Source organism: Gaeumannomyces tritici, assembly GCF_000145635.1.
Source record: "Gaeumannomyces tritici R3-111a-1 unplaced genomic scaffold supercont2.10, whole genome shotgun sequence".
Classification (NCBI taxonomy): Eukaryota; Fungi; Ascomycota; class Sordariomycetes; order Magnaporthales; family Magnaporthaceae; genus Gaeumannomyces; species Gaeumannomyces tritici.
In genome coordinates, this window is record NW_008804554.1 from 770636 (window position 1) to 793810 (window position 23175).

General features: G+C 60.0%; 12 protein-coding genes and 1 non-coding gene across 13 annotated transcripts; 8 read left to right on the plus strand and 5 right to left on the minus strand.

The window, feature by feature from the left end:
* The first annotated feature begins 360 nt into the window (after positions 1-360).
* Positions 361-2617, plus strand: GGTG_13113 (hypothetical protein). The gene is made up of 2 exons (XM_009231015.1): positions 361-789; positions 1023-2617. Exons 1-2 carry the CDS (start codon positions 453-455, stop codon positions 2168-2170), a joined length of 1485 nt encoding a protein of 494 aa, XP_009229279.1. The 5' UTR covers positions 361-452; the 3' UTR covers positions 2171-2617.
* A 213-nt stretch (positions 2618-2830) lies between these two features.
* On the minus strand, positions 2831-4396 carry GGTG_13114 (elicitor). Its single transcript, XM_009231016.1, has 2 exons — positions 3618-4396; positions 2831-3528 (listed from the first exon to the last, which is right to left on the minus strand). The coding sequence occupies exons 1-2, from the start codon at positions 3842-3844 to the stop codon at positions 3045-3047; spliced, it is 711 nt and encodes a 236-aa protein (XP_009229280.1). The 5' UTR covers positions 3845-4396; the 3' UTR covers positions 2831-3044.
* A 195-nt stretch (positions 4397-4591) lies between these two features.
* On the plus strand, positions 4592-4663 carry GGTG_20258. Its single transcript has one exon. It is a non-coding gene; the product is annotated as a tRNA-Ala (tRNA).
* Positions 4664-5400: 737 nt separating this feature from the next.
* GGTG_13115 (hypothetical protein) lies at positions 5401-6668 on the plus strand (the record flags this gene model as incomplete). Its single annotated transcript, XM_009231017.1, has 3 exons — positions 5401-5701; positions 5787-6489; positions 6548-6668. The coding sequence occupies 3 exons, from the start codon at positions 5401-5403 to the stop codon at positions 6666-6668; spliced, it is 1125 nt and encodes a 374-aa protein (XP_009229281.1).
* Positions 6669-6925: 257 nt separating this feature from the next.
* On the minus strand, positions 6926-7439 carry GGTG_13116 (hypothetical protein; the record flags this gene model as incomplete). Its single annotated transcript, XM_009231018.1, has 2 exons — positions 6926-7151; positions 7351-7439. 2 exons carry the CDS (start codon positions 7437-7439, stop codon positions 6926-6928), a joined length of 315 nt encoding a protein of 104 aa, XP_009229282.1.
* Positions 7440-7724: 285 nt separating this feature from the next.
* Positions 7725-9280, plus strand: GGTG_13117 (amino acid transporter; the record flags this gene model as incomplete). Its single annotated transcript, XM_009231019.1, has 2 exons — positions 7725-8369; positions 8405-9280. 2 exons carry the CDS (start codon positions 7725-7727, stop codon positions 9278-9280), a joined length of 1521 nt encoding a protein of 506 aa, XP_009229283.1.
* Positions 9281-9994: 714 nt separating this feature from the next.
* On the plus strand, positions 9995-10546 carry GGTG_13118 (hypothetical protein; the record flags this gene model as incomplete). Its single annotated transcript, XM_009231020.1, has 1 exon — positions 9995-10546. One exon carries the CDS (start codon positions 9995-9997, stop codon positions 10544-10546), a length of 552 nt encoding a protein of 183 aa, XP_009229284.1.
* Positions 10547-10836: 290 nt separating this feature from the next.
* GGTG_13119 (hypothetical protein) lies at positions 10837-11222 on the plus strand (the record flags this gene model as incomplete). The annotated part of the gene is made up of 1 exon (XM_009231021.1): positions 10837-11222. One exon carries the CDS (start codon positions 10837-10839, stop codon positions 11155-11157), a length of 321 nt encoding a protein of 106 aa, XP_009229285.1. The 3' UTR covers positions 11158-11222.
* A 908-nt stretch (positions 11223-12130) lies between these two features.
* Positions 12131-13200, plus strand: GGTG_13120 (hypothetical protein; the record flags this gene model as incomplete). Its single annotated transcript, XM_009231022.1, has 2 exons — positions 12131-12274; positions 12310-13200. 2 exons carry the CDS (start codon positions 12131-12133, stop codon positions 13198-13200), a joined length of 1035 nt encoding a protein of 344 aa, XP_009229286.1.
* Positions 13201-13235: 35 nt separating this feature from the next.
* GGTG_13121 (hypothetical protein) lies at positions 13236-15250 on the minus strand. The gene has a single exon (XM_009231023.1). It carries the CDS (start codon positions 15066-15068, stop codon positions 13368-13370), a length of 1701 nt encoding a protein of 566 aa, XP_009229287.1. The 5' UTR covers positions 15069-15250; the 3' UTR covers positions 13236-13367.
* Positions 15251-15386: 136 nt separating this feature from the next.
* On the minus strand, positions 15387-16451 carry GGTG_13122 (hypothetical protein). Its single transcript, XM_009231024.1, has 3 exons — positions 16022-16451; positions 15847-15954; positions 15387-15741 (listed from the first exon to the last, which is right to left on the minus strand). The coding sequence occupies exons 1-3, from the start codon at positions 16174-16176 to the stop codon at positions 15480-15482; spliced, it is 525 nt and encodes a 174-aa protein (XP_009229288.1). The 5' UTR covers positions 16177-16451; the 3' UTR covers positions 15387-15479.
* A 780-nt stretch (positions 16452-17231) lies between these two features.
* On the plus strand, positions 17232-18330 carry GGTG_13123 (hypothetical protein; the record flags this gene model as incomplete). The annotated part of the gene is made up of 4 exons (XM_009231025.1): positions 17232-17675; positions 17797-17853; positions 17935-17961; positions 18031-18330. 4 exons carry the CDS (start codon positions 17232-17234, stop codon positions 18328-18330), a joined length of 828 nt encoding a protein of 275 aa, XP_009229289.1.
* A 33-nt stretch (positions 18331-18363) lies between these two features.
* On the minus strand, positions 18364-23021 carry GGTG_13124 (hypothetical protein; the record flags this gene model as incomplete). The annotated part of the gene is made up of 11 exons (XM_009231026.1): positions 18364-18502; positions 18872-19410; positions 19491-19538; positions 19613-19756; positions 19827-19958; positions 20902-21135; positions 21202-21588; positions 21675-21749; positions 21925-22150; positions 22477-22833; positions 22927-23021. The coding sequence occupies 11 exons, from the start codon at positions 23019-23021 to the stop codon at positions 18364-18366; spliced, it is 2376 nt and encodes a 791-aa protein (XP_009229290.1).
* Between the last annotated feature and the right edge of the window lie 154 nt (positions 23022-23175).

The following is a 23175-nucleotide window of genomic DNA, read 5'->3' on the forward strand; positions in this document are numbered from 1 at the left end:
AATAAATAAATAAATAAATAAATAAATAAATAAATAAATAAATAAATAAATAAATAAATAAATAAATAAATAAATAAATAAATAAATAAATAAATAAATAAATAAATAAATAAATAAATAAATAAATAAATAAATAAATAAATAAATAAATAAATAAATAAATAAATAAATAAATAAATAAATAAATAAATAAATAAATAAATAAATAAATAAATAAATAAATAAATAAATAAATAAATAAATAAATAAATAAATAAATTTTCTTCATCATTTTTTATCCTTTGTTAAAGTGCAACTTGCTTCCGGTAAATAAACCCCCTCGGGACTGTGCGTTCCACGATTCCCAGGTCACGTGACAGCGTCGCGTGCTTCAACATTTCCTGGCTCCTACCTCGTGGCGCATCGTGCATCCTCTACTCACGCATCCAGCAGCCTGCCACGCAGTCCTCGCAATGAAGACGAAGCCTGCATTCCGGCCACCCGGCGATGGAGCGCCACCGGAAATCGACTTTCGTGCAACGGTCGTCGTGTTTCGCCACCCCGCCTACCCAAATGCCGCCCCTCCGCTGTTGCAACTTGGCGCTTGGGACGAGGATGAAGATGGAAACAGCGGCCTCGATTACGACACGGCACTCGTGGCGTGTGGCATCATTGCGAACAACGCCTTCGCTTCTGGCAGGCTGGCCGTAAAAAGCGACGGCACGTTTCAGACCGTACCTCGTCCCCCGAATAATCTTTTGCGCGCGCCAACGTACTACTTCTGCATTGGAGACAATGACCCGAGTTCGAGTAGGTTCTTGCACTGTTTTCTCGATGCCGCAAATAATTAAACGGATCTGCTTTTCAATTTGGGATGGTAGTGGTTGAGGCCATGCAGTGGGGTCGATCGCAAATGTTTTATCCTGCTTCCTCTTTTGCTCCCCCTTGGATTCCTTCTGCTTCCCCTTTGCTCCCCCTTCTGCTTCTTTTTACTTTTCCGAACCACAATTTCCCGACGTTCCTAACCCCTGTGTTTTAACCAGACAAGTATCCTGTTGTTCCGTCCTTCGACCACTGGCGATTCTCGCCCACGCTCCCGTCGCCGTGGGACAGCCTCCAGATAGCGCCCTTTGCGGGAGTTGCCGGTGTGGGCCCTGCGGACGTGGTCCGCTGTCGTGATGTGACATGCCGCATCTCTGGGCACGAAAATTCCCGCGAGGCAGCGCACATCATACCGATCGCAGATGGATATTGGTTCCAGGCCAACCGCATGTCCAGGTACTGCCGAAACCCAAGCGTTGTTCACCATGTCATGGATGACAAAAACATCCTCCTTCTCCGGTCCGACCTTCATTCCATTTTCGACGCAAGACGCTTCACCTTTACCGCCAAGTTTGGCGTCAACCCCACCTCAGCCTCCTCTCCAACAGGTTCGGGTTCGGCTGTTACCCTCGTCCTGCACGTGCTGCGGCCCGGTCTCTCCAGCGAGCTCGTGCACTTGTACCACAACAGACAGCTGCAGCCGGTTCGTGGCCTCGCGCCCGAGTTCCTGTTCGCGCGCTTTGCCTGGTCGCTGTTCACAGACGAATTATATCCATTTTTTAGTGGCATGTCACTCTACAACGTACTGCTTTACAACAGAGACACGATGGAGCTAGAGGAGGACAGTCTACCAGGGCACGCCATCCACGCGAAAATGAGGGTATTTCCGACCTACACCACCACCGGGAGTAAAAGCCCTAGAAAGCGACCACGTGACGAGGCGCCCGGGGAGGGCGTTTCCAGCGGCGACGACGAGGACACGTCTAGCGATGAGGATGAGGTGGATCCGAGACCAGCTAGGGGAGCGCGACCCCTGACTGCCGCAGACCTGTACAAAGAGGAGAGGCGCTTACTATATGGGGACGACGCGGTGTCCTCCGACGAGGAGGACAGACGGGGCCGGACCATGAAGCGCAGGTTTGAGGACTTTGAGTCGCCGCCCCCCGGCTTGGGTGCCTCCTTTAGGACGGCGTCAGAGGCCAGCATGTCGACGGCGCCGTTCGGAGTCACGCACGAGGCAGCGGCCGCAGCGGCCGGCTTGGGAAATGCAACCTGCTTGCAGAAGGACGGCGTCCATGGGCGAGAGGGCAAGAGGCAGCGCGCTCTGGAGGGAGGGAGAGGATCCCCGGACAGGCTGAGCGAGAACTAAAGTACCAAAACTCCTTGCGGGTGAAGTCTGCGCATTGGGCCCGGAATCTTGCAGGAAAGTCGTCGACGGCAGGGGTCGGCGGCCAGAGGCCACCGCATGCCGGCGTCGGGTGCTATCCTGACGACTTGGGGCGATGTCGTCACATACTCACCTCGAACAGATAGTGAGGCCGCCGCCAGCGGGAGCGTGGAGGTCATGACATCGCAAGCAGTCTTCTGCCAGGTTAGACTAACCGTCATTAGGATAGCGAGAGGTCAAGAGTAGGAGGAGTTTGTTCAGCGAAACTCGACGTGCACCAAAACCCAGCCGACACCGCCTACCGGACGGAGCGAAGCGAGGGGAGGTAGGTAGGTGGAGGGTTATATATAAAAAGTCGTAATCGGATTTGCCTGATCGAAGCGATTGAAGCGATTGAAGCGATTAAAGCGATTAAAGCGATTAAAGCGATTAAAGCGATTAAAGCGATTGATTTAATTGGTTTAATTGATTGCATCGCTAGCTATCGCGAGATTTGACTTGGTGTTTTGGCGCGCAGGTCGGTGCTTGCAGGGGTGCTTGCAGGAGGCGGGGTCTGTATGCCTGAGGCAGTCAAATATTGCGAGATGGAAAGAACAGCTACACCCTCGGGCTTCGCTGACGCCTTCACTGCTTTTCGTTGTCCGAGGAACGAGTTAAAACGTAAAAAAAAACCAGTGTTACGGTATCCTTGTAGTTTGCACTCTGGTGACACAGGTGAGGCTTGTACAAAGAGATCCCACTCGACAGCGAGGAAGACATGGTCGATAGAAGCCATGCTGCATGGAATTAATATTGAGATAAACAAAATGCACTAATAATGTCATAACATATTCGTCATCGCGCCTGGACCAGCTCCTCATGCCTTGGCCAGGTTGTTCGTGAAGTTGTCGTCCTTGAAGGGCACACCGGCGGCGCCAAAGTCGGTGGTGGACAGGGCCTCCCTGGCGGCGTCGGTGAGGCTCTCCCACGCGATGAGGGGCTGCTCGCCGCCTATGACGTCGGTGAAGCCGAGCTGGTGGTTGAGGGGCCAGGTGCTGAAGTAGCGGATCGTGGGCCGGGTGCCGTCGACGGCGAAGGGGCCCGACGTGCGCTGGTAGCCGCCGTGGCCCGAGGCCGACATGGCGACGATATTGGGGTCTGCCCTGGTGGCGTCGTCGACCCAGACCACGCAGTTCTCCCAGTCGTGGCGGTGGCCCAGCCCCGGGGACGGCGAGTCCTTGGGCATGTACCAGCTGTACATGAGCGCCCAGCGGCCGTTGTACTCGGCCGCGCGCGCGTACACCTGGCCGAGGTTCTTGGAGCAGCCGCTCGAGGAGCCGCCTGTGGGTTTGAGGCCGCCGCTGCAGAAGGAGATGTTAGCAAGAGGGGGGAATGTAAGTGATGGGTGCGGGACGGAGCGGGCGAGAAGGGGGGGGGGGGGACCACCTACCCAGTGTTGCCGCGAGCGTCGACGACGGGGAAGGGCACGCAGCCCGAGAAGACCTTGAGCCTGGGCTTGAAGCGGAGCAGGTTGGCGCCGATGGGTCCGTCAGGGACGGTCTCGGGGAAGCCAACGATGGCGTCGTGGTCGATGACGCCGCGCGGCTCCAAGGGGCCGGCCATGGACCGCGACGCCGCGGCGGCGACCAGGAGGAACTTGAGGACGTTGGCGAGCATTGTGACGGTTCCTGTGTGTGTGGGCTGTTCGTTGTTGTGATGTAGGGATCGTGGGAGTTGGGATGTCGATGCTTCTTTACGGTTGAGATGGTGGCGAAAGCAAGGCCCCTTTTATTCGACGGCGGAGGGGGACCCCTCTGCCGACTCTCCCCTCATCGAGCGCTTGCATTGACAATTTCGCGACAGTGGATCACCGTCATTTCAGCAGTTCGCGGCGCCACAAAGCTTTTACACATCTGCCATGGCAAAGGCCCATCGCCTTTGCTTGGGAGGATCTGTGGGAGACTCGGCGATGCTTACACGGCACGCGGTTGCCGTGAGGCCATTCGATTGTATTCCATCTTGGGTTGTATCTTTGGCTTTGTCTCCCTCATGAGGGATGCTGGGCGGTGTTAAGCAGGCCCAGTCCAGTCATTTCCAGGAGCTTCGGGCGAGGGAGCAAACGGCACAACACAAAATCGGCTTCATTTTCCTGGATGGGAATTGCGCAGTGGTCGCCTTTACTGTTTGGCGCTGATGGGATATGGAAGCCGGTTGGAAGTAGAAGGAAGTGGCTTATTATGCATGTTCCCACCCCGCTCCCACAGCCCGCTGGACTGGATGTGCGCGCCTTATCGCCTGTGGGGCAGCATGAGCCACGACCCCCACAGCGCACAGCCCTGCCCCTGAGTATGCACCTATCTGTTATCCCTTCTGCTCTCCCCACCTGAAAAACCACGAACGGCCTGTTTCGTCCAGCCAATTACAGGGCGAATGGTTTAGTGGTATAACGCTTCCTTAGCATGGAAGAGGTCCGGGGTTCGATTCCCCGTTTGTCCAAGCTTTTTGATAGCGCTCGAGCTGTTCGTGGCTTGTTTCAGTGTTGAAACTGAGCAACCGCAGGAAAGAAATGTGATTTTTTGGCTGGCTTGTCCTCCTTTTTTGCACTAATTGTGGGGTGCCCGCTGTTGGAAAGCTTGGATGCTGAGGTAATCTGAACTGGCCCACAGCTCTCCGGAGAATCTCGCACTCTCGCCAAACGCTGGCTTGGCTGGTCTGTCTCCCTGTTCAAGTTGTGCTTTAATTTTCTCCGCACTCGACATTTGCTGCCGCAAATGTTGCGGCGACTAGGAAAGAACCGACGTTGCGCGTGGTGACGTCGCATGCGCCATCTCTAGTCTTCTAGCCCGTCGCTCCAGATTGCCGCCAGGATGGCGACCTCCCGCGTCTTCAGTCCAGCTGGCTGCCACTCGGGCGCCGCAAACGACCCCGAAATCTTGCATGAGCGAGCTGAACGGTATCCCGCAGGCCGCTAGCTCCTCGTCATGCCTGGCAGAGCGTATCCTGGACGCCACTGGTCGGGGGTCATGCTCGGCGTCCTTCAGCCCCGGCCATTTGGTTGGCTTAGCTGTTCAGCTCTGAGAATTATCTTGTGACTCGCTTCAATGCAATGACGCTTCAATCCGCTCCCTACCATCTCATCTGCTGTGGTTTGAATCGCCGTTATCATCGCTTGCTTGCTCCTAGTTTTGCCCGCGAGTTTGCCTGCCTCGTGGACAGGGATCGCGACCATCACAATGGCGTGGAGCCGCGCTGATTCACCGCCGTTGACGCGACTGCCACTCTTTTCTGTTCTCGTTATGCAAGTCGCAGCATTTTCTCCTTTGCGTGCGGCGCAAGAGGCATCTTGGAGGCCGGCGCGACAGACGGCGTCACCAGGAACAGCACCAGGGGAGGACAACCCGGATGCCAGGGTGGGATGGAGCCCACGGCCGACCGATGCCCCGAAACCGGCGCTTGCTCAGATGGAGCTCTTCAAGCGGCAGCAGCCCTACTCGATGGGCACCGACACCTGCGGCTTCATCTCGGGATACCCATGTGCGGCCATGTCTTCTTTGTCCTTGTTATGCCTGTCACGAGACCACCTCCCGGGCACCGTGTTCTAACCATCAAGCCTTTGCAGCCCTCGCCGTGACCTGCGTCAAGGGCTCAGGATACTGCACCAACGACGGAGTCGGCAACATCGACTGCTGCACGGGCGAGTACACCGACTGCACCTCCACCATGTTCTCCGCATGCCTCGACTTCTCGGCCTCACAGCGCGGCGCGTGCGCTAGCAGGGGCCCGCGAACCATTTGCTGCTGGGAGTCCAGCCCGGCCTGCTACACCCTCATCTTTTCCACCACGGCCACCCCGGGTCGCCTCTTCTCCATCCTGCAGTGTCAGAGCTCAGCCGGCGTCGAGAGTCTGCTGGCCACCCCGCCGGCCCTGCTCACGAGCAGTCCGCGATCGTCCTCGTCGAGCATCACGCAGAGTACCACAACGAGCACAATATCTACGACAACCTCGGCTGCCGGTGGCGCAGGCGCTGGCACCAGCGGCGGAGGAGGTGGGGGAGGCGGGGGAAGCGGCGAGTCGTCCCCAACACCGGTCGCTGCGATTGTGGGTGGCGCAGTCGGAGGAGTAGCCTTGGTCGGGCTGGTTGTATTTGCCATCTGCCTCATCATGCAAAGGTCGCGCAGGGCCAAGAGTGGATATCAGCCGCCTCCGCATCAGATCGAGCAGGTTTCGGGGGGGCATGTCAGCCATACATCCGCCGCCAATCCCGGGGATACCATATCAACGGGCCAGAACCACCTCCAGCAACACCAGTACGTGGACACGGCGTACGTCGGAAGCCAGCAAAAGCAAGCCCAGGGGCAGCTCCTGACGACCGGGGCTCAGGGGGCTCCTACCAACCTTCAACATAGTCATCATGCTCATGGCCAGCATCATGGGCAGCAGTGGCATCCTCATCAACAGCTTCACGAACAGCCGCCGCAACAGACTGCCGAGCTGCCGCTAAATTACCCTCTGGGAACCCATGGCCATCCATCCGAATTGCGTTGAGAGCCCAGCCAGCGGAAGCTGAAGCGCGTGCAGCTTGCAGTGCGGGGTTGTTATGATCTAGCAACAAGCGACCAGATCGAGGACTTGACCGAGAGTCGCTTTTGTCGTCGGGCTGGCGCTGGGCAGCGCTTCCTGTCGGCCTTGAGCACTACGCTGAACACTACACTGAACTCTGGCAATTACTCGTGCAAGTGCTATCGCCAATCTCATTGCTCACACCGCTGCGGGATTTTGCGGCTGGGCGGGCGGGCAACCTACGTTGGTCTTCTCCCAAGCGGCCAAGAACGGGTCTGTCGGAACTTTGCCAAGTGCCGGAGACCTTGGCCGTGGTGCAGCGTCGCCGTCGCCGAGCCGCATGACGATTGCCGAGCGGGCCGAGAGTCTCCACCACGCGCCAAGGGCGACGGATGACGGCCACTCTTGGCAGCGTGATAGAGGCCTGCTTCATCGGGCATGCCTTTGGGTCTTGGGGGTCGCCAGGACTCATGGCGGCATGGCACAGGGGAATAATAGGACACGCGATTTTTGCGGGGAAGCTATACAGGTCGCGTGGTCTTTCCAAGCATGCCGCGTGTCAATATGCTTACTCGGCAAGATCACTGGGGCGGCGCGGCGAGGGTCAGGGCGGGGACGCTGACCTGTAGACGCGGCGAGGGGGAATCATGACGTTGGCAAAGCCTTGTGGACTCCGGTTTTCTCGCATGACTACCCAAAGATCGGCGAGCATGGCGACTTCCAGAAGTTTTCGATGCCAGAAGAAAGATAACAAAATGGGTATATTAAGTGAGAATCTCCCGGAGCTGTCACTGGAGACGCCGAGCGCGACGTCGAGATCTGTCTGCTCTCACCCGTCACTCCTCTGCTGGCAGTCTCGCCTTGGGGAACTCTTGTTCGGACTATCCTCTCGTCACCTGGGCCACTGCACTCGAGTACTTCTCCTGAGCACTTCTCCCACTCAGCGGCTTAACTTGTTCTCTCCCTCTGTGCTGGCATCACGCCGAGCAGGACAGTAATGGCCGACTCCAGGTGGAACGCGCAGCGCGGCGTGGCCGCAGACGGCACCGCGGACGCCAAGGGTGAGAAGTCGTCCATGGAGCGGACCGTCGACGGCGAGAACTCGGGGTCGGAAACCAACCACTGGGCCGACGACGGCGTGGCCCCGGCCGGCGAGATGTACGACGCCTCCGGGCACAGGGGCAAGGAGGGTATCCTAGACGGGCCCGGCGGCACCACGGCGCCGGTGACGAGCGGCAACATCTTCAGCGAGGGCGGGCGCGACTACCGCACCATGGGCAAGTGGGATGCCACGCTCGTGCTCATCACCAACCAGATCGGGCCCGGCATCCTGGCGCTGCCGGCCGTGGTGCGCGTGCTGGGCATCGTGCCGGCCACCATCGCCATCATCGGCATCGGCATGCTCTCGACCTACACGGCCTACGAGCTGCTGCAGTTCTACCGCCGGCACCCGCACGTCGTCAACCTCGTCGACATGGCCTACATTGTCGGCGGGCGCCCGCTCGAGATCGTCATGGGCGTCAGCCTGGTCCTGGACCTGATCCTAACGTGCGGCTCCATGTCGGTGACGCTGTCGGTGGCATTCAACACCATCACCGAGCACGCCATGTGCACGGCCGGCTTTATCGGCATCTCGGCCCTCGTCTGCTTCCTGCTGTGCTGCCGCGCAACTTCCAGTTCGTGGCCCGCATCGGCATCCCGTCCACCATCTCCATCGTGGCCGCCGTCTTCATCGTCATCATCAGCCTCGGCGTGGGGCACCCGCAGAACGCGCCGCCCGAGTGGTCGCGCGTCGACGTCGTCATGTTCCCCGTCGGCTTCCCCAACTTCCGCGACGGCATGAACGCCTGCCTCAACTTGGCCTTTGCCTACGCCGGCAACGTCGGCTTCGTCAGCTACATGGCCGAGATGAAGGACCCGTCCAGGGACTTTATGTTTGCCGCCTGGGCCCTGCAGGTCTTCACCATCCCGCTCTACATCGTCGCCGGCGTCACCATCTACGGCCTGGCCGGCGAGCACGTCACCAGCCCCTCGCTCGGCTCCGCGCCCGTCGTGCCCGCAAAGGTGGCCTACGCCGTCGCGCTCCCCTGCGTCTTCGCGTCGGGCTGCGTCTTTGGCCACACGGGCATCAAGTACATGTACGTCGTGGCCATGAAGCGCCTGGGCGCCACGGGCGAGCTGACGGCCCGCACGGCGCGCAGCTGGGCCGTCTGGGTCGGCTGCGCCGTCGTGTTCTGGGTGCTGGCCTACGTGCTGGCCAACGCCATCCCCATCTTCGACTCGATCCTGTCTATCGCGTCCGCCACCTTCATCGCCTGGTTCACCTTTGGCTTCGCGGCCGTGCTGTGGTTCAACCTCTTCTGGGGCAGGGACATGGCCACGGGCTGGCGCAGGATCTCGCTCACCGTCGTCAACGCGCTCATCATCGTCATGACGCTCTTCATGAACTCGGTGGGGCTGTGGTCGGCCGCCATGGGCCTGCAGGAGGTGTTTGACAACCCCGAGAACAACATCAATGCCCCGTTTACGTGTGCGGACAACTCCATTTTCTGAGAGGCGTATAGGATGCGGAGGGTGCTGGGGGCTGCAAACTGCAACGACAAGGGTGGATGGGAGTTTCATTGACGCGATTTTTTTTCTTTGTGCAGTATGACGTGGAAATATCGGCGGATATGTGTGAATACCCTTTTTATCATCTGAGGAAACCAAATTTTGCCTTGTACCATCGATTCACATGGGATCCGCGGACTATGGTTGTAGCCAGCCTCGGGAGCTCTCACTCCTTGCGCTCACCTCCCTTTGGCCCCCGGCCTTGGCCATGGCCCACCTCCTTTGTGGCAACGGCCGGATCGCGATTCGGCGGCCACGGGCTGATGGGATCGCCAACGGCGTACAGAAGGCTTTGTTGTCCTTCGAGCGCGCTCCTTCTGGTTCGAGGGGCCCTTTGTTCGTGGTGCCAAGACTGCGTGACAGACCGAGGGCAACACTCTCGGTGCTCCTTTCAGCGCTGCGAATACAAGGCGTCTGGGTGTACCTGACAGAGAGTGTCGTCTTCATTTTTCATTGTATTCCTTATCTTCTCCCTTGCCCCGTCCACCGCCGTTTTCATATAAAGCCAAGGACTGTAAGCAGACAAACTAAACTTGTGCAAATGTCCAAGACAGAGAGCACAGTTGGACACCACATCAATCACGCCCCCTTGGACCTCAACCCAATCGCGACCTCTTGGACATAACCTCAATCGCAAGATACACCACAGCAGCAGCCATGATTTTCCTACAATTCGAGACAGCCCGAAAGCCCTACCATGCCCGAAAGCCCCATCAAGCTCCGGACCGAAAGCCCCATCGAAATCTGGACAACGAGATCAATGCGGGGCTGGATGAGGTGCTTAATGGGTACCTAGATCAGGACCTGGATACGGAGCTGAATGATCTGCCGGAGAAGGACACCATCCACGGTCAGATGGATCGAGACCAAGATCAAGATCTGGACTCAGACCTGGAGCCTGGTGGGTTATATGTGGTGGTGCAAGAGCTGGAGCGGCAACTAGAGCAGGGGCAAAAGCCGAGCCGACAGCTGGTTCAAGAGCTGGCTGAACTGCTGGAGGAGTTCCTCGTAACCGAGCCGGAGGAGTCCGAAAGCTCCGAAGATATGTGGGATGACAAGTCGGAGCGGGAATGCATCTGCCAATACTACTGTGAGCGGGAATGCAGGTGCGGATGCCACTCCAAGCAGGCCTACGGCGACAGATCCGAGGCAAAGGAGCACCATGAGGACCCGTGGGAAAACTACTCCAAGTGGGACCTACGGCGATAGATTCTATGATGCGTGGAGAAAAAGGTATACCTTCGTCGAGGCGATGGAGGTCGATGGCGAGGCCACGTCCTAGCACAAGCGCGCAGAGTACATGCCTGGCGCGACACTCGTGCCGTCCCAGTTCTGTGGAGTCGACATCCATCTCAAGATGGAGCACGACGTCGTGCTCCGGCCTGGGCGTCGTCGGTGATGCAGTTCCAGCACAAGGAACTGCGATGGGACGCCTGCCTGTCGGCGGGCGCACAGGTAGGTCCTGGACAGACTTGGCGGCTGCTACGAGCCGTGGGCGGATGCTACGCAGCCTTGAGCCCACATTCACCTCGGCGCCATACTTCACGACAAAGTTCATAGGCTTCGACGTCACCATCCCCCACCCGATCACTCCGGCCTGGACACCCGACAGCTCTGGCCCGGCGCCTTGGGACAACATTCCCGATCTGCGCTATTGGGTCGAGGTGGAGTCCGGGATGAGAGGCGCGGTCGTCGTTAACCATATGCTTGCGGCGCTGGAGAGCCGGGGAGGCCGCGAGCGGGAGATGGGCCATCACGCTTACGAACTGTACCACGCCTTTTGCCCAATCTTCCCTTTTGGGGGCCAGGTGGCGCCCTAGGACGACTAGTAAGTGACTGGCGGTTGTCGAAACGGGGCGCCGAGGAACGTGGGCTTGCTTTGGAAGCCATGAGTTAAATATGATATTATGGCCAGACAGAGCCCTTTTTGGAGAAAAGTTCAATACCAATTACATCCGAATACCATAACCAGAAGTTGATAAACCGTGCAATGTTATGCAACCTCTTATAATTAATACATATATGCCGCGCACACCGTTCACCTTCAGCTCGTAGGAGGTCTTTAGGGCACACAAGCCGTGGAGCCTTGCTGACTGCGAAGACAGCACTTAAATAGCACTGCCATCCACAAGCTCGCAGTATCCGGTATTGCGTACGGACGTGATTTAGTCTTGATAGTTTCCATGTCGACATCGTTTGCAGCTGCTCTGCCATGCGTGGTGCTATCGTGCAATAGCTTCACTAATATTTCCAGTATTACCCGATGAAATAAACCCCCTTATGTGTTGGCGACGGGTCCAAGGGCCTCGCCTCGTTCGATATGTTGTCAAAATTCCGGAACAGCACGAGCTAAAATGGGGGGTCATCTTCCGGTGTTTGCGGGCGGGTGTCTCAACTATTGCGTCTTCAGCCTCCGGCCCCGCATGCCAGCGAGTAGGCCAAGCGCTTGTGCCTTTGTTTGCGATTCGTGTGATCTTGTTTGTTGCTCTTTGACTGAAGTTATTGTGGTTTGGACGGCTTTCTGTTGCGGTAACAGGAGCGCTGCTTCTTTCAGCGTTTGCTAGGGACAAACGCGCAGCTAATCATGTCCAGAACCTTCTTATCGGTGACAGTGCTTCCATAGCGCCACATTCCTCATACACTACCAGCTTCCTATAAAACCCAAAACTGCAAGCAAGTCGGTCCTGTTCAAATCCCCCGGACCCAAACCCACTTCAACCTCACCTCACTGCCGGAAGAAAGTTCTCTACACAGCATACGCCACCGCGAAACAGAAAGGAAGCAACAAACAACATGGCGGGCACGCACTACACGGAACATGGCCTGTGGATGATTGGTTGGACTCCCAGCGCTGAGGAGGAAGAAGAAGATGCCGCCGACTATGAGAGGCGGCGCATCCACGCCGACGAGCGGAAATATGGCGAGAGCTTGGAGCGTGTGATGGAACAGAGGCGCTTGATACGCCTGTCGAGCAGCTCAGGAAGCAGCAGCGCTACTCTAAGCTGGGCGAGCCGCAGCAGCGCTCCCACTTCGAGCTGGACGAGCAGGAGCGTGGTTTCGCATGGGTCGCACGGCCGCACTTCAACGGAAGCTTCTCCGTGCCCGGCATCACCACCTCCTGGTTCAAGCGCCCGGAGTACGCGTCCGGCATGGCCCTCGCCCCGTTCATCCGCCAGCCCAACACCGAGGTGCGGGTCAGCGTCCCCCAGTGCGTGCTGCTGTGGCTCTGGGCGGCGTCGGTGACGCAGTTCCAGCACAAGGACCTGCGCTGGGACGCCTGCCTGTCGGCGGGCGCGCAGGTGGTGCAGCACTTTGTGGCCGCCAGGCCCGCGGGCGAGGACGAGGTCATGGACCGGCCCGCGCGCTGGGACCCCGAGACCGAGGCGCGGCTCGTGCCCGCCGACCCGCAGCCGGCCGGCGCGTACATGCCCGTCGACGAGACCAGGGTCATGGGCTTCCGCGTGCTCGTCGCCCACCACGGCGGCGCGGCCTGGCACGTCTACAACCCCTACCTCACGAACTGGGTCGACAGGCACGGCGACCAGGACGGCGGCGTCATCGTCAACTACATGCTGGCCGCGCTCGAGAGCTGGGCCGGCCGCGAGGTCGAGCTGGGCCTCCACGCCTACCAGCTGTACCGCTCGTTCCGCCCGCGCGTCCGGAGTGTTGAGCTAGAGCCGGGCCCGGACTTCCTCGCGTCGCTTTCCAATTACCACGTCGGCTTGAGGGTGACGCATGAGCTCATCCGGTGGAAGGACCTGCCGGTGCCCCATGACCTGTACTGGTGGCTGGTGGTGGAAGACTGCAACACCCATAGCTCTTGGTGGCGAGAGACTGCATGTGGTGACGCAATGACGCGCTGAGGAACATCTGCCCCGGCAATGATCAGCTCGCCGACGTGCGATACTACTATTCCCAACCGTAGCCGGCCTCCTTCAGAAACTTAATATCAATCGTATCCGACATGAATTATTGCAGCTCTATAAACTCGTGAAATGCTGTGCAACCCACCCTCTCTTTTCCTCCCCCATCACGCCGCCTTGCGCCCGTCGTCCTGCAGCCTCGCCATCTCCAGCATCAGCCGGTACAGGTAGATGCCCTGGTGCGGCGGCGAGACGGCCTTGGGGTACCACTCCCTGCCGGCCTCGGCGACGCGGCGGGCGACGCGCTGGCCCGCGGCCGTCCTCGTCAGGAACCGCACCAGCTCGGGCAGCTCCCTCATGCCGACGCTGACGGGTATGTAGTGCAGCCACGGCCGCAGGCGCTCGTCGTGCCACTCGCGGAACACGGTCACCTTGAGCGGGCAGCTGCGCGAGGCCAGGAACCGGTAGAAGCGCATGCTGAAGCTGTTGCCGTCTAGGTCTAGGGCGAGCTGGTACCGCAGCGCCCGCGAGCCCGGGTGGCGGTCCCCGGGGACGCCGAAGAAGCGGCGCTGCTCGTCGCACGCGGCCGGCTCGGCGTCGCAGTTGATCATGTTTGTGAGGCGCACCTCGAACATGGACGTGTCGACGGGCGCGCCCTGCTGCGGCACAACCGTGTTGGACGCCGCGTCGTGGCGGAGGACCGTCGTGGCCTGGTTCCCATCGCCGCCGCCCCCCTCGGCCTTGCCCGTGGCGAGCATGACGAGCCGCTGGCGCAGGCCGCTGCGCCACGTGGCCGACGACCACTCGCCGCCCGTCGTGGACCCGGCCCAGTAGGCGGCGTTGCGCTTGGACCCCCAGAGGCGGTCGGACCACTTTGCGGGCTGGTTGGACGCGCGCGCGTAGAGGTGGCTGGGGAAGACGATGTCGGTGAAGGGGTGCGGCGCCGACTGCGACAGGATGGGCACCGACGAGGCCAGGCGCTTGAGCGTGGTCGGGCAGGCCACGAAGCCGTGCTGCGTCTCGAACTCGGGGTGGCCGCACAGGTCGCGGCCGCCGGCCGGGTCGGCGACGAAGGGGATGCCGAAGTAGTCGCCGCCCGGCGGCACGTCGGCGCGGGGCGTGCGGCCCTGCGCGACACAGCTCTCGTTGACGGCCGCGGCGATGGAGTGGCGGCCCAGGTCGGCCCAGGGCGACGCGGCGGCGGCGGTGCCGTTGTGGCGCGCCGCCTCGGCCGTCGGCAGCAGCGACGGCTCGTCCAGGAAGTTGATGAGCAGCTCGACGTCGGGCACGTGCTGGCCCGCGCCGCCTAGTATGAGGTTCATGGGCGGACCCCACATGCGGCAGCCCGACGTGAATTTGCCGCCCTCGAACCGGCAGAGGCCGACCTGGTTCGCGAGGGGGTCGTGCCTGACGGCCTCGATTCGCGCTTTCAGGTCGGCGGCGGTGTGCTTCAGGAAGGGGTGGACGCCCTCGGCTATCATGTCAAAGTCGTCGATGACGGGCGACCCGCTGGCCAGCGCGTACTCGACCCAGCGCCGGTAGCCGGGCGGCGGGTCCATGGCGTAGCGGCGCCTGTAGACCTCCTCGGCCTCGTCTGGATTCCTGGACTGCCGGTTGAGGAAGGCCTGGTGCTGGATCTCGGCCTGCTGGTGGAGCAGCACGACGGGGTGGTGATCCCAGGCGCCCGGAGGGTCGTCCGGGATGGGGGTCGGGCGCCAGACGGCGTCGCCAACGGCGTTGTCCGTCAGGTGATTGACCGTGATCACCATCAGCACCAGCACGGCGGCGGCGATGGGGAGCTTCCTCGTCACGACGAGGCGGCGCAGCAGGGCGACCGCCCCCGCGAGCAGGCGCTGGGGATCCTGCATGTTTGCCAAGTCTAGCGGAAGAAGGTGGTCGGCAATGGAATGTCTCTGGGTGCAGGGCGGGCCAGGCCGACTAGCCCTTTTCTTCAGCGAAGCGATGCCCAAGGCTGGAGAAGCATCCAAAATGGCCTTTTTTTGGAAGGCGGTTCCTGTCGACGCAGAAACGGTCAGGATACCGGGAAATTGGGTCGGCTGAAAGGCCTTTTGGTCTTGGCAAGCCCGCATTTTGCACTAGAGCTACATCCTGGGAGACCCCTTTCCGACGCATTTCCCCAGCCGTAAGCGAGCTGAGGCCACCAATCGAGGATGGCAGCGTGCTGACCGCAATCAATATGATGGTCCATTAAACGCCACAAACTGCTATGCATTTCTTCCTTATTCCGCCCACCGCATTTCCCACTTCCACCATCCTGACTAGGCCATCCAAGCCGCAAATCCGAAAGCAACGACCGCCCCGACAAGTCCGGGCCGGGCAGAGGCCCCGGCGTTCTTGTTGGTGCTGGCTGCCCCCTCCCCGCCCGCCGTCGCAGTAGCGCCCGCGGCTCCGTTGCCGCCGCCGCCACCGCCTGCCACCGTGATGGGGCTCGCCCCGCCGAAGCCCTGCGCGTTGCAGACCGAGATGCCGGCGTAAAAGGTCGAGTAAAGGCTGTCCGATGGACAGGCGCTCGTGTAGCAGCTGTGGTCGTGGGTGTTGTGTTTTGGTTAGCCCAGCGGTTCTAATCGAGACCATGGTTTGGGCGCCAAGCAAAAACAACCGAAGGAAAAAGAACATTGTACTGACTTCCACAGCGCCGTCACCTGCTGGCACGCACACGAGGTCGCCGACGGCCCATCACCGGGCTTTCCACACGTCCGAGATGTATGGGGCGTGACGCAGTTCATGTAGGGTCTGCGAGGGCCCAAGGCAATGGTCAGTGGTGTTCCTGGCAGACGGGAGAGGGGAGAGCCCAACGTACGACTGGGCGTAGCAGTCGCCGATGCCGGCCGTCGCCCTGGCCTCCAGGATCGGGGCGGGGGTCGGGAAGATGACATCATCTCCAGCGGCGGCTAGAACCAGCGGTGCCGTCGCTAGGGAAAGACCCAGGATCGCGGTAGAGATGTGGCCAAGCATTGTGACGGAGGCTGTGATGGATTGAAGTTCTGGGTCGTCGTCTTTGTTGGATTCTTGGGAGGCACCAATCGCTCTAGAACCACGGAGCAGCGGTCCTGGCTTTATAGGCCCATTCGGCCACTGTTATCCTGCTGCCCATCCAAGGCAGATTCGCCTCCTGGTCAGCCCTGTGCCCTAGCGAGACCTGGCTGGCCCGCCCGCGGTTTCGCTTTGGTGCCATCGCGGATGCATCACCCTCCCCAGCCGCAGCTGCCGGACCAGGGCTTCGGATATCATCTGGAGGCGGGTGTGGCTTGGCCGGCGTCGGCGCTAGTGGTCGAAGCGCAAGCGGCTGAAGCGGCGATCTCGATCTAGGTGCTTCTATTAGCGGGCAATGGCCAGGTCCAGGCCTGCTAGATAACGCCAAGATCTCCGTCCGAGCTCAAGGGATAGGATAGGTTGGAGATGGTGAAGCAATCTTGGTGAGTGGGCTTGATGGCGCAACGAGTCTGGTTGATGTGGCTGAGGAATATGGCCAATGCAAATGATACCATGTGTCAGCTCACTAGCGAGCTTCCACATGCTGCCCAACAAGGAGGTAGGTGACTGTCAGGTGATGGACGACAAGCCTCGCAAGACTCGTGGCTGTTGATGGCGCGAGGTGTAGGAACTCACATTCGTCGGCGTACATGGATTACCGTCAGAAACGAGGTAAAGATGTGTCGATTCTGCCCAGGTCGTGCCTGCCGACGTGGGTAAAGGAGGAACGAATTGTGGCTGCGCAGCCACAGGCGGATGGCTGGTGTAAGTGATCAATTGCCTGAAACGGAAAACAGTCGCAAAACTCCAACAACAACTCATCGTCAGCATCACCATGCCGCGCGTACTCTGGCCGTCGGGATTCCGGAGAGGCCGTGGAGGAAGGCCGGACAGGACAGTATATCGGCAGCGAATCTTCAATAATGAAATCACCAAATCGTCTCTGCAACCTCAAACATGCTGCACTTTGCTACCGCAACTGACCCGTCATTCACCCTCCACCCATGATGCCGTTTCTTCTCCTCCCCCTCGCCATCATGGCACACTCGGCGCTCGCGAACACAAAGCTCTTCCCGCCCGCGCCTCTCCCCACGGTCGACATCCTGCCCCCGCGCCTGCACAACGGCTCGTCCAGCACCACCTTCGTCTCCAGCGCCAAGGGCCTCGACGGCGTCAAGGTGCACGACGCCAACGCCACGGCCTACGACTGGTGGTACTTTGACGCCATGGGGGAGGGCGCGGCCAGCTCCGGTGCTGTCGTCTTTTACAACAAGGGGCCCCTGGGCTTCCTGGGCCCGACCGACCTGGGGTCCTCCGTGGCCGTTCAGATCTCGGGCACCTTCCCCAACGACACCCTCTTCGACACGTGGTTCCCCGTGGCCGGAGGCGCCGCTGTCGTGTCGGCCGGCCAGGCCTCCAGCCGCGCCTACCTTGGCCCCGGCAACACCACCTGGGCCGCGAGGTCGGACGCGTCAGAGTACGTCATCGGCCTCACAACGACGTGTACAAGGGGACTATCTCTTTCCGCTTGGTATGCACATTATCTCCATGCCCCTTCCAAAGGCCCTTGGAGTGCTGACACTCATCCCCGGTCAAATACAGATCGCGCCTCCGCACTACCCCTGCTCCCCCGTCCACGCCAACGAGACGATGGAGGTCGTGAGCGGCGTGGGCTGGACCCACGCCGTGCCCGCAGCCTGAGCCTCCATTGACGTCGCCATCAACGGCACCCGGCTGCAGTTTGAGGGCCTGGGATACCACGACAAGGTAAGCTACAAAGCCAGCAAAGCAACCCGACCCAACCGCCCGTATCACTAACACCCTCTCCCACTCCAGAACTGGGGCGTCAGACCCCTCCGCGAAAAAGTCCACAGCTGGTACTGGGGCCACGCCATTGTCGGCCCCTACGTGGTCGTATGGCTGACGGGGCTCGACTTTGCTGGCACCGAGCACCGCAGCGGCTACGTGGTGCGCGACGGCAAGATAATCTACTCGGGCTGTGGCGACATCGAGGCGCGCCCCGTCGGCGCCGCACACCCGCCCGTCGCCGGCGAGCTCGAGACCTGGGAGCCGCGCGGCTTCACCGTGACCGTGGACTTGGGCCCGAGCACGGCGGCCTGCTGCGCACCGAGGTGACGGTCACGGCCGCACGTCGCGCGGCGGGCCTGCCTACGCGCGCTGGGCCGGAACCGCGGCCGGGTCGGTGGAGAACTGCGCCGCGGGGTGCCATGGCGCCGGGGGAACAACATGATGGGCATCGCGGGGTTCGAAATGTTCAACTTTGCTCCGGCTCCGTAGGCTGGGCTGGCTTTTGGGGGATGTAGTGTGGGGAAGAGGGGTGGTGGTGTGTGCGTGCTGGTGGGTGTCAGTTTTGCCTAGACCGGTTGAAGGAAAAATGGATACACGTATCTCTGCGGTTTCCCCAGTCATGTGAGCCTACAATGTCCGCTTCTCAGTGTTTATACCAGGTAGAAGAAATGACAGCCTTCATCGTGTGCTTTTTTCATTGCGAAATACTGCCAAGGTTTTCCATTCCTAGTGCTTCTATCTATGGTGCAAGCCCCATTGCTCAAGATTCCTGGCGCCATTGGCCGAGGTTCCCCCGGGGCTCCAGACGGCCTCATCCGACGGTGACGCCGGCCGCACGACGTGACGAGGCAGGTGGGCGCCCGCTTACCGAAAGACGTCGTCCAAGGCCACCACCCGGAACGAGTCCTCGGGCAGCGCCGCCAGCCATGGCGCGACCGGCGGGCCCCGGACCAGCGCGATGCGCCGACGTTCCCACTCGGGGGTGCGGGCGCATTCTCCCAGGTGGCGCCTCATGCACCCGTCGGCGCCGATGACCCCGCCGAAGAAGACGCGGCGGCAGTGGCGGTGCTGGTCGAGGGTGAAGACGAGCTCGGCCGCGAAGCGCTCGCCGATGAGCGCCGGGTCCAGCATCTCGTCGGCGTCGAGGAAGACGCACGACGGCCAGCCCGCGCCCTTGAAGCCGGCGACGAACCACTCGACCCGCTCCGGGGTGAGGTCGGCGACGCCCGCCTCCTTGTAGAGCTTCGAGAGGCCCTTGAGGTTGGCGCACACCCGCACCTCGACCTTTGGGCGCGGCCCGTCGCCCCGCTCGGCCGGCGAGTCCATCAGCTGCTCGACGGCCGCGACGAGGCTGCGCACCGCGTTGCGTCCACCGACGAACCCGCCCTTGATGAAGTGGTCTTTGAACTGCGGGTAGAATTGCTGTTTTCAGTCGTCTGCTGCATAGGTCGGGGGATGGGGAGGGCGACAATAGATGATGTGCTTACCAGCAGGTGGTTTCCGTCCACGAGAATCTTGACGTAGGGGTCAGGCTCCTAGGAGGTGGAAAGGTCAGGCAGAGGTCTTGGCAGTGCAAAAAAAACAAAAAAAAAAAAACAAGGCGACAAACCGGTCGGGCCAGACACTCGTTGAAGCCCTCCTTCACTCTCTCCAGCTCGTAGCGATAGGTGAGCGTGAGCGAGCTCTGCTCCCTGAGCGCGCTCTTCGCCTGCTCCAGAGTGTCGTTGAGCATCTTGATATCGGTAAACAGGGTCTTTTGGGGAGTTTTCGCGGTTAGCTTAAGCTTGGTCCCGCGCACAAGTCGTCCATGCCGGAATGCTCACCTCAACTATGGCGTTGACCTGCTCATCTTTGCTGTTGCACGCCTCCCAAGACGCAGAGCGCTCCTTCAGATGTGTCTCAAAATTCTCCATGGCGTTTACAGGGCGCAGGCCAGGACGACAAACAACGCTAGGCTGTGGGAGAGGGTGGGTGAAAAGGCCTTCTTCGAATGAGCGAGGACAGCAGCTGACTGTGATTGCCTGCTTCCAACTTTGTCGACGGATGTTCTGATATGTATCCTTTTGGAAAGCGAAGAAAAAACGGTTGGTTATAAAAAATGGCGGGTGAAAAGGCCTTCTCTGAACGAGCAAGGACAGCAGCTGACTGTGATTTCCTGATTCCCACCTTGTCGACAGACTCTCTCTGATATGTAAAAACAGCGGCCGGGTATTGAAGAGGGCGGGTGAAGAGGCTTTGTTTGAGCGAGCAAGGACAAGGGCAAAGAGGGATAGGTTGTTGGAGAGAGCGGGTGCAAAGCGTTCTCCGGGCGAGCGAGAACAACGTCAAGCGACGATGGGTCTCGGGAGAAGGCGGGTGCAATGGTGTTCTTGGAGCGAGCGAGGACGACGGCTGGCTGTGATTATTGCCTGCTTTGACGTCAGATTTTTAGCTGTGTATTGCTGAGAAAAGAGCATTCAAACGAGCGAGGATAGAGGCGAGCTGTGATCGCTTTTTTCCATTTTGTCGTCAGACTTTCTGTGTGTATTTTTTTTGGGAAAAGATTTGTGCGTGGGACTGAGGAAGTGTTGCTGGAATCCTGGCTGCCTCTGTCCGTGCACTCTGCGTCAACAGAACCCGGACGCTCCTTCCTGCTCAGCTGGACTCATGCAGACTGGGTACCTCTATGTCCGCGAGTGACGTGGGCCCTTGGTGGCAACCAGAGGAGAGCGGGTGGTCAGAAGTAGAAAGCTTTGCTGCAAGGGCAAGCGATAAGACGGCCACCATGGCTCCCCTTAGCCTCGATATATATCAACTACCGGCCCTTGACTGAGCATGCCGTTTTAAAAGCACTTGGCTTTGGGCCGATATGCGGATCAGTGGGCCAAGGGGGCTGGAAATCCGCCGTCCTATTATGACGACACTATGGAGGACGAGCCGCTTCCAGAGGAAATGTACGTCCTGACCTTCTTCTTGCTCCTCTGCCACTTGCCCTTTGCAAGCAACTTGCCTCGGCCGCACGACCTTCTCCCTGAGGGCTAGGAGGACAATCTCGCCGTTGGGGCCGACGATGTCGTGGTGTCCCTGCATCACGGCCGGGCCAATACTCTTGACGTGCGAACAAAAAGCCTGCTTGATGAATCCCTCCATATCCTGTGGGTGATCCGTGTGCTAACCATCCCGAGTCTCAGCAGGGTGTGTCGCCATACGTGGACCTACCTGCCACGTTTGGCACCAGCGAGAGGGGGTAGCCGACCTCCCTCCTTGATGGCGTCTTTGAGCTTGATGGGCGCCTTCGCCTCTCCTCCTTCCTGTTCGCCCCGGCCAGCAGCGCGTCCCTTCCTCGACGTACTTCTCTCTCTTTGGCTCTTCCTGCTCTTTCTGTGCAGCCTCGGCCACCTGCTTCTCGGCTTTGAACCTGCTCCCGGGTCTCGATCTTGACCTTGACACGCGCCAGGTCCTCGGGCCCGCCCGCGTCGCTCGGGCATCGTTGGCGTCGCGCGGGGCCGGGGGATGCGGCGGACCGGGGAGAGGCCCCGTGGATGTCCAGGGCCGCTGCGCTTCTGCCTGTGCTCGCAGTTCTTGCGCGCGGAACGGGGCGAGGCACTACACGTATCCCTTGAGGTCCTCCTCGACTGCAACCCGCTTCTTTTGCGGCTGAGGCCAAAGCCGCCCGGGGTGAGTGGAGTTACGGGAGTTCCAAGGCTGCTCAGGGGAGGCTGGCAACGGTTGTGAACGTGGGTGATTACACCAGGATCGAGGGCGAGCTTAACACGCATGAGGGGTTGTTACTGTTGCCGTTCTTTTTAAAGTCGTCCACATCCATATTAGCAAGTCCATCTAACCAAGAAACAGTCTGTTCAAAGTCGCCATCTTCCTCCAAGCACATATGCTCGTCGTCGTCCGTATCTTGGGTGTGCGCCGGGAGCTAGGGCTCGCCACCGCCGTCCTATCCAGGTTACTGTGCGAGCTGGAACCGCGCGACTGACCTGGGTAATGTGATGCGCTGCCGTGAGGAGCGTGTCGATGGAAGACAGCCTCGCGTGCAGCGAGTCCCTCAGCTCGCGCAGCTTCTCCTTCTTGAACAGCGATCACTCCATCGTGGGAGCTGTCGGCTGTCAAATGACGACGCAGTGGCGGCGGAAGTGTGCCATCCTGCGCGATGCAGCTGAAGTGCGGCGGTTCAGGTAGAATTATGGAGGAGAAGTCAGGCGGTTGTGCAGCTCTCGTTCCCTCTAGAACCGTCTTTTGGATGGAAGAGGCTCCAGTACGCAGCTTGACGTCTTATCTGCTGCTAAGCAGGGACACTGCTACAGTCTGGACTACGGCCAAGGTGGAGAGGGCAGAAATAAAAAGAGCCAATGTATGCTATACGAGCGTTCAAGCATTTGTCGTGCGCGGAGACCAGTCTGAAGACACAACATGACGGATGGAAGCAAACAGTGTCTCAGCAATGGGAGCCACGCCTAGCCACACTGGCGCTTCCTCGCTCACTCCTCGTCCCCCGAGCGGCCGTGACCACCGCCACCCCCAAAACCGTGCCCGCCACCCCCGTGACCACCACCTCCTCCAAACCCGTGCCCGCCACCGCCGCCGCCTCCGAAGCCGCCGCCGCCGTGTCCGCCGCCACCACGGCCGTTGAGTCCGCCTCCTCCGAAGCCCCCGTGGGCCTCGCCACGACTGTTGAGCTCCTTCTCTTCGGAGCCGTCGCGCCTGCCTTTCCTGGGCCTGTCTCGCCGCCTGTCTCCGCGCCCATCTTCGCGCCCGCCAAAGCCCCGGGCCTGGACGGCCTCGGCCCCGGCGTGTCCGTCAACCTGCACCAGAGCCGGGTTTATCTTGTGTACGGCGTTGCTGCTGGAGACCTAGGTTAGCACATTTGCTGGCATGGGGGGAGGAAACGGGAGACGGACCTGGGGAGGAGAGTGGGGCAAGGGGCTGTCATACCCGGATTCGGCTTCAACTTCGGCCGCAGGCACGGTAGCGGCCAGGACGGCGTAGGCTGGAATGAGAAGGGCCGTGAGGTGCTTGGCGAACTTCATGGTGGTGTTGGGTGGTAGATGGTGCAGAGGGACGGCAGGGTTGATATGGAGGTTGGAGTGGATCGGATTGTGTTCTGGTCCGTTGTTTGAGGGTTGAGGTGAGGAAGTGGGTTGGAATGGGCATCTTTCACTCTCCTGATGGCGGCAGCTGCTC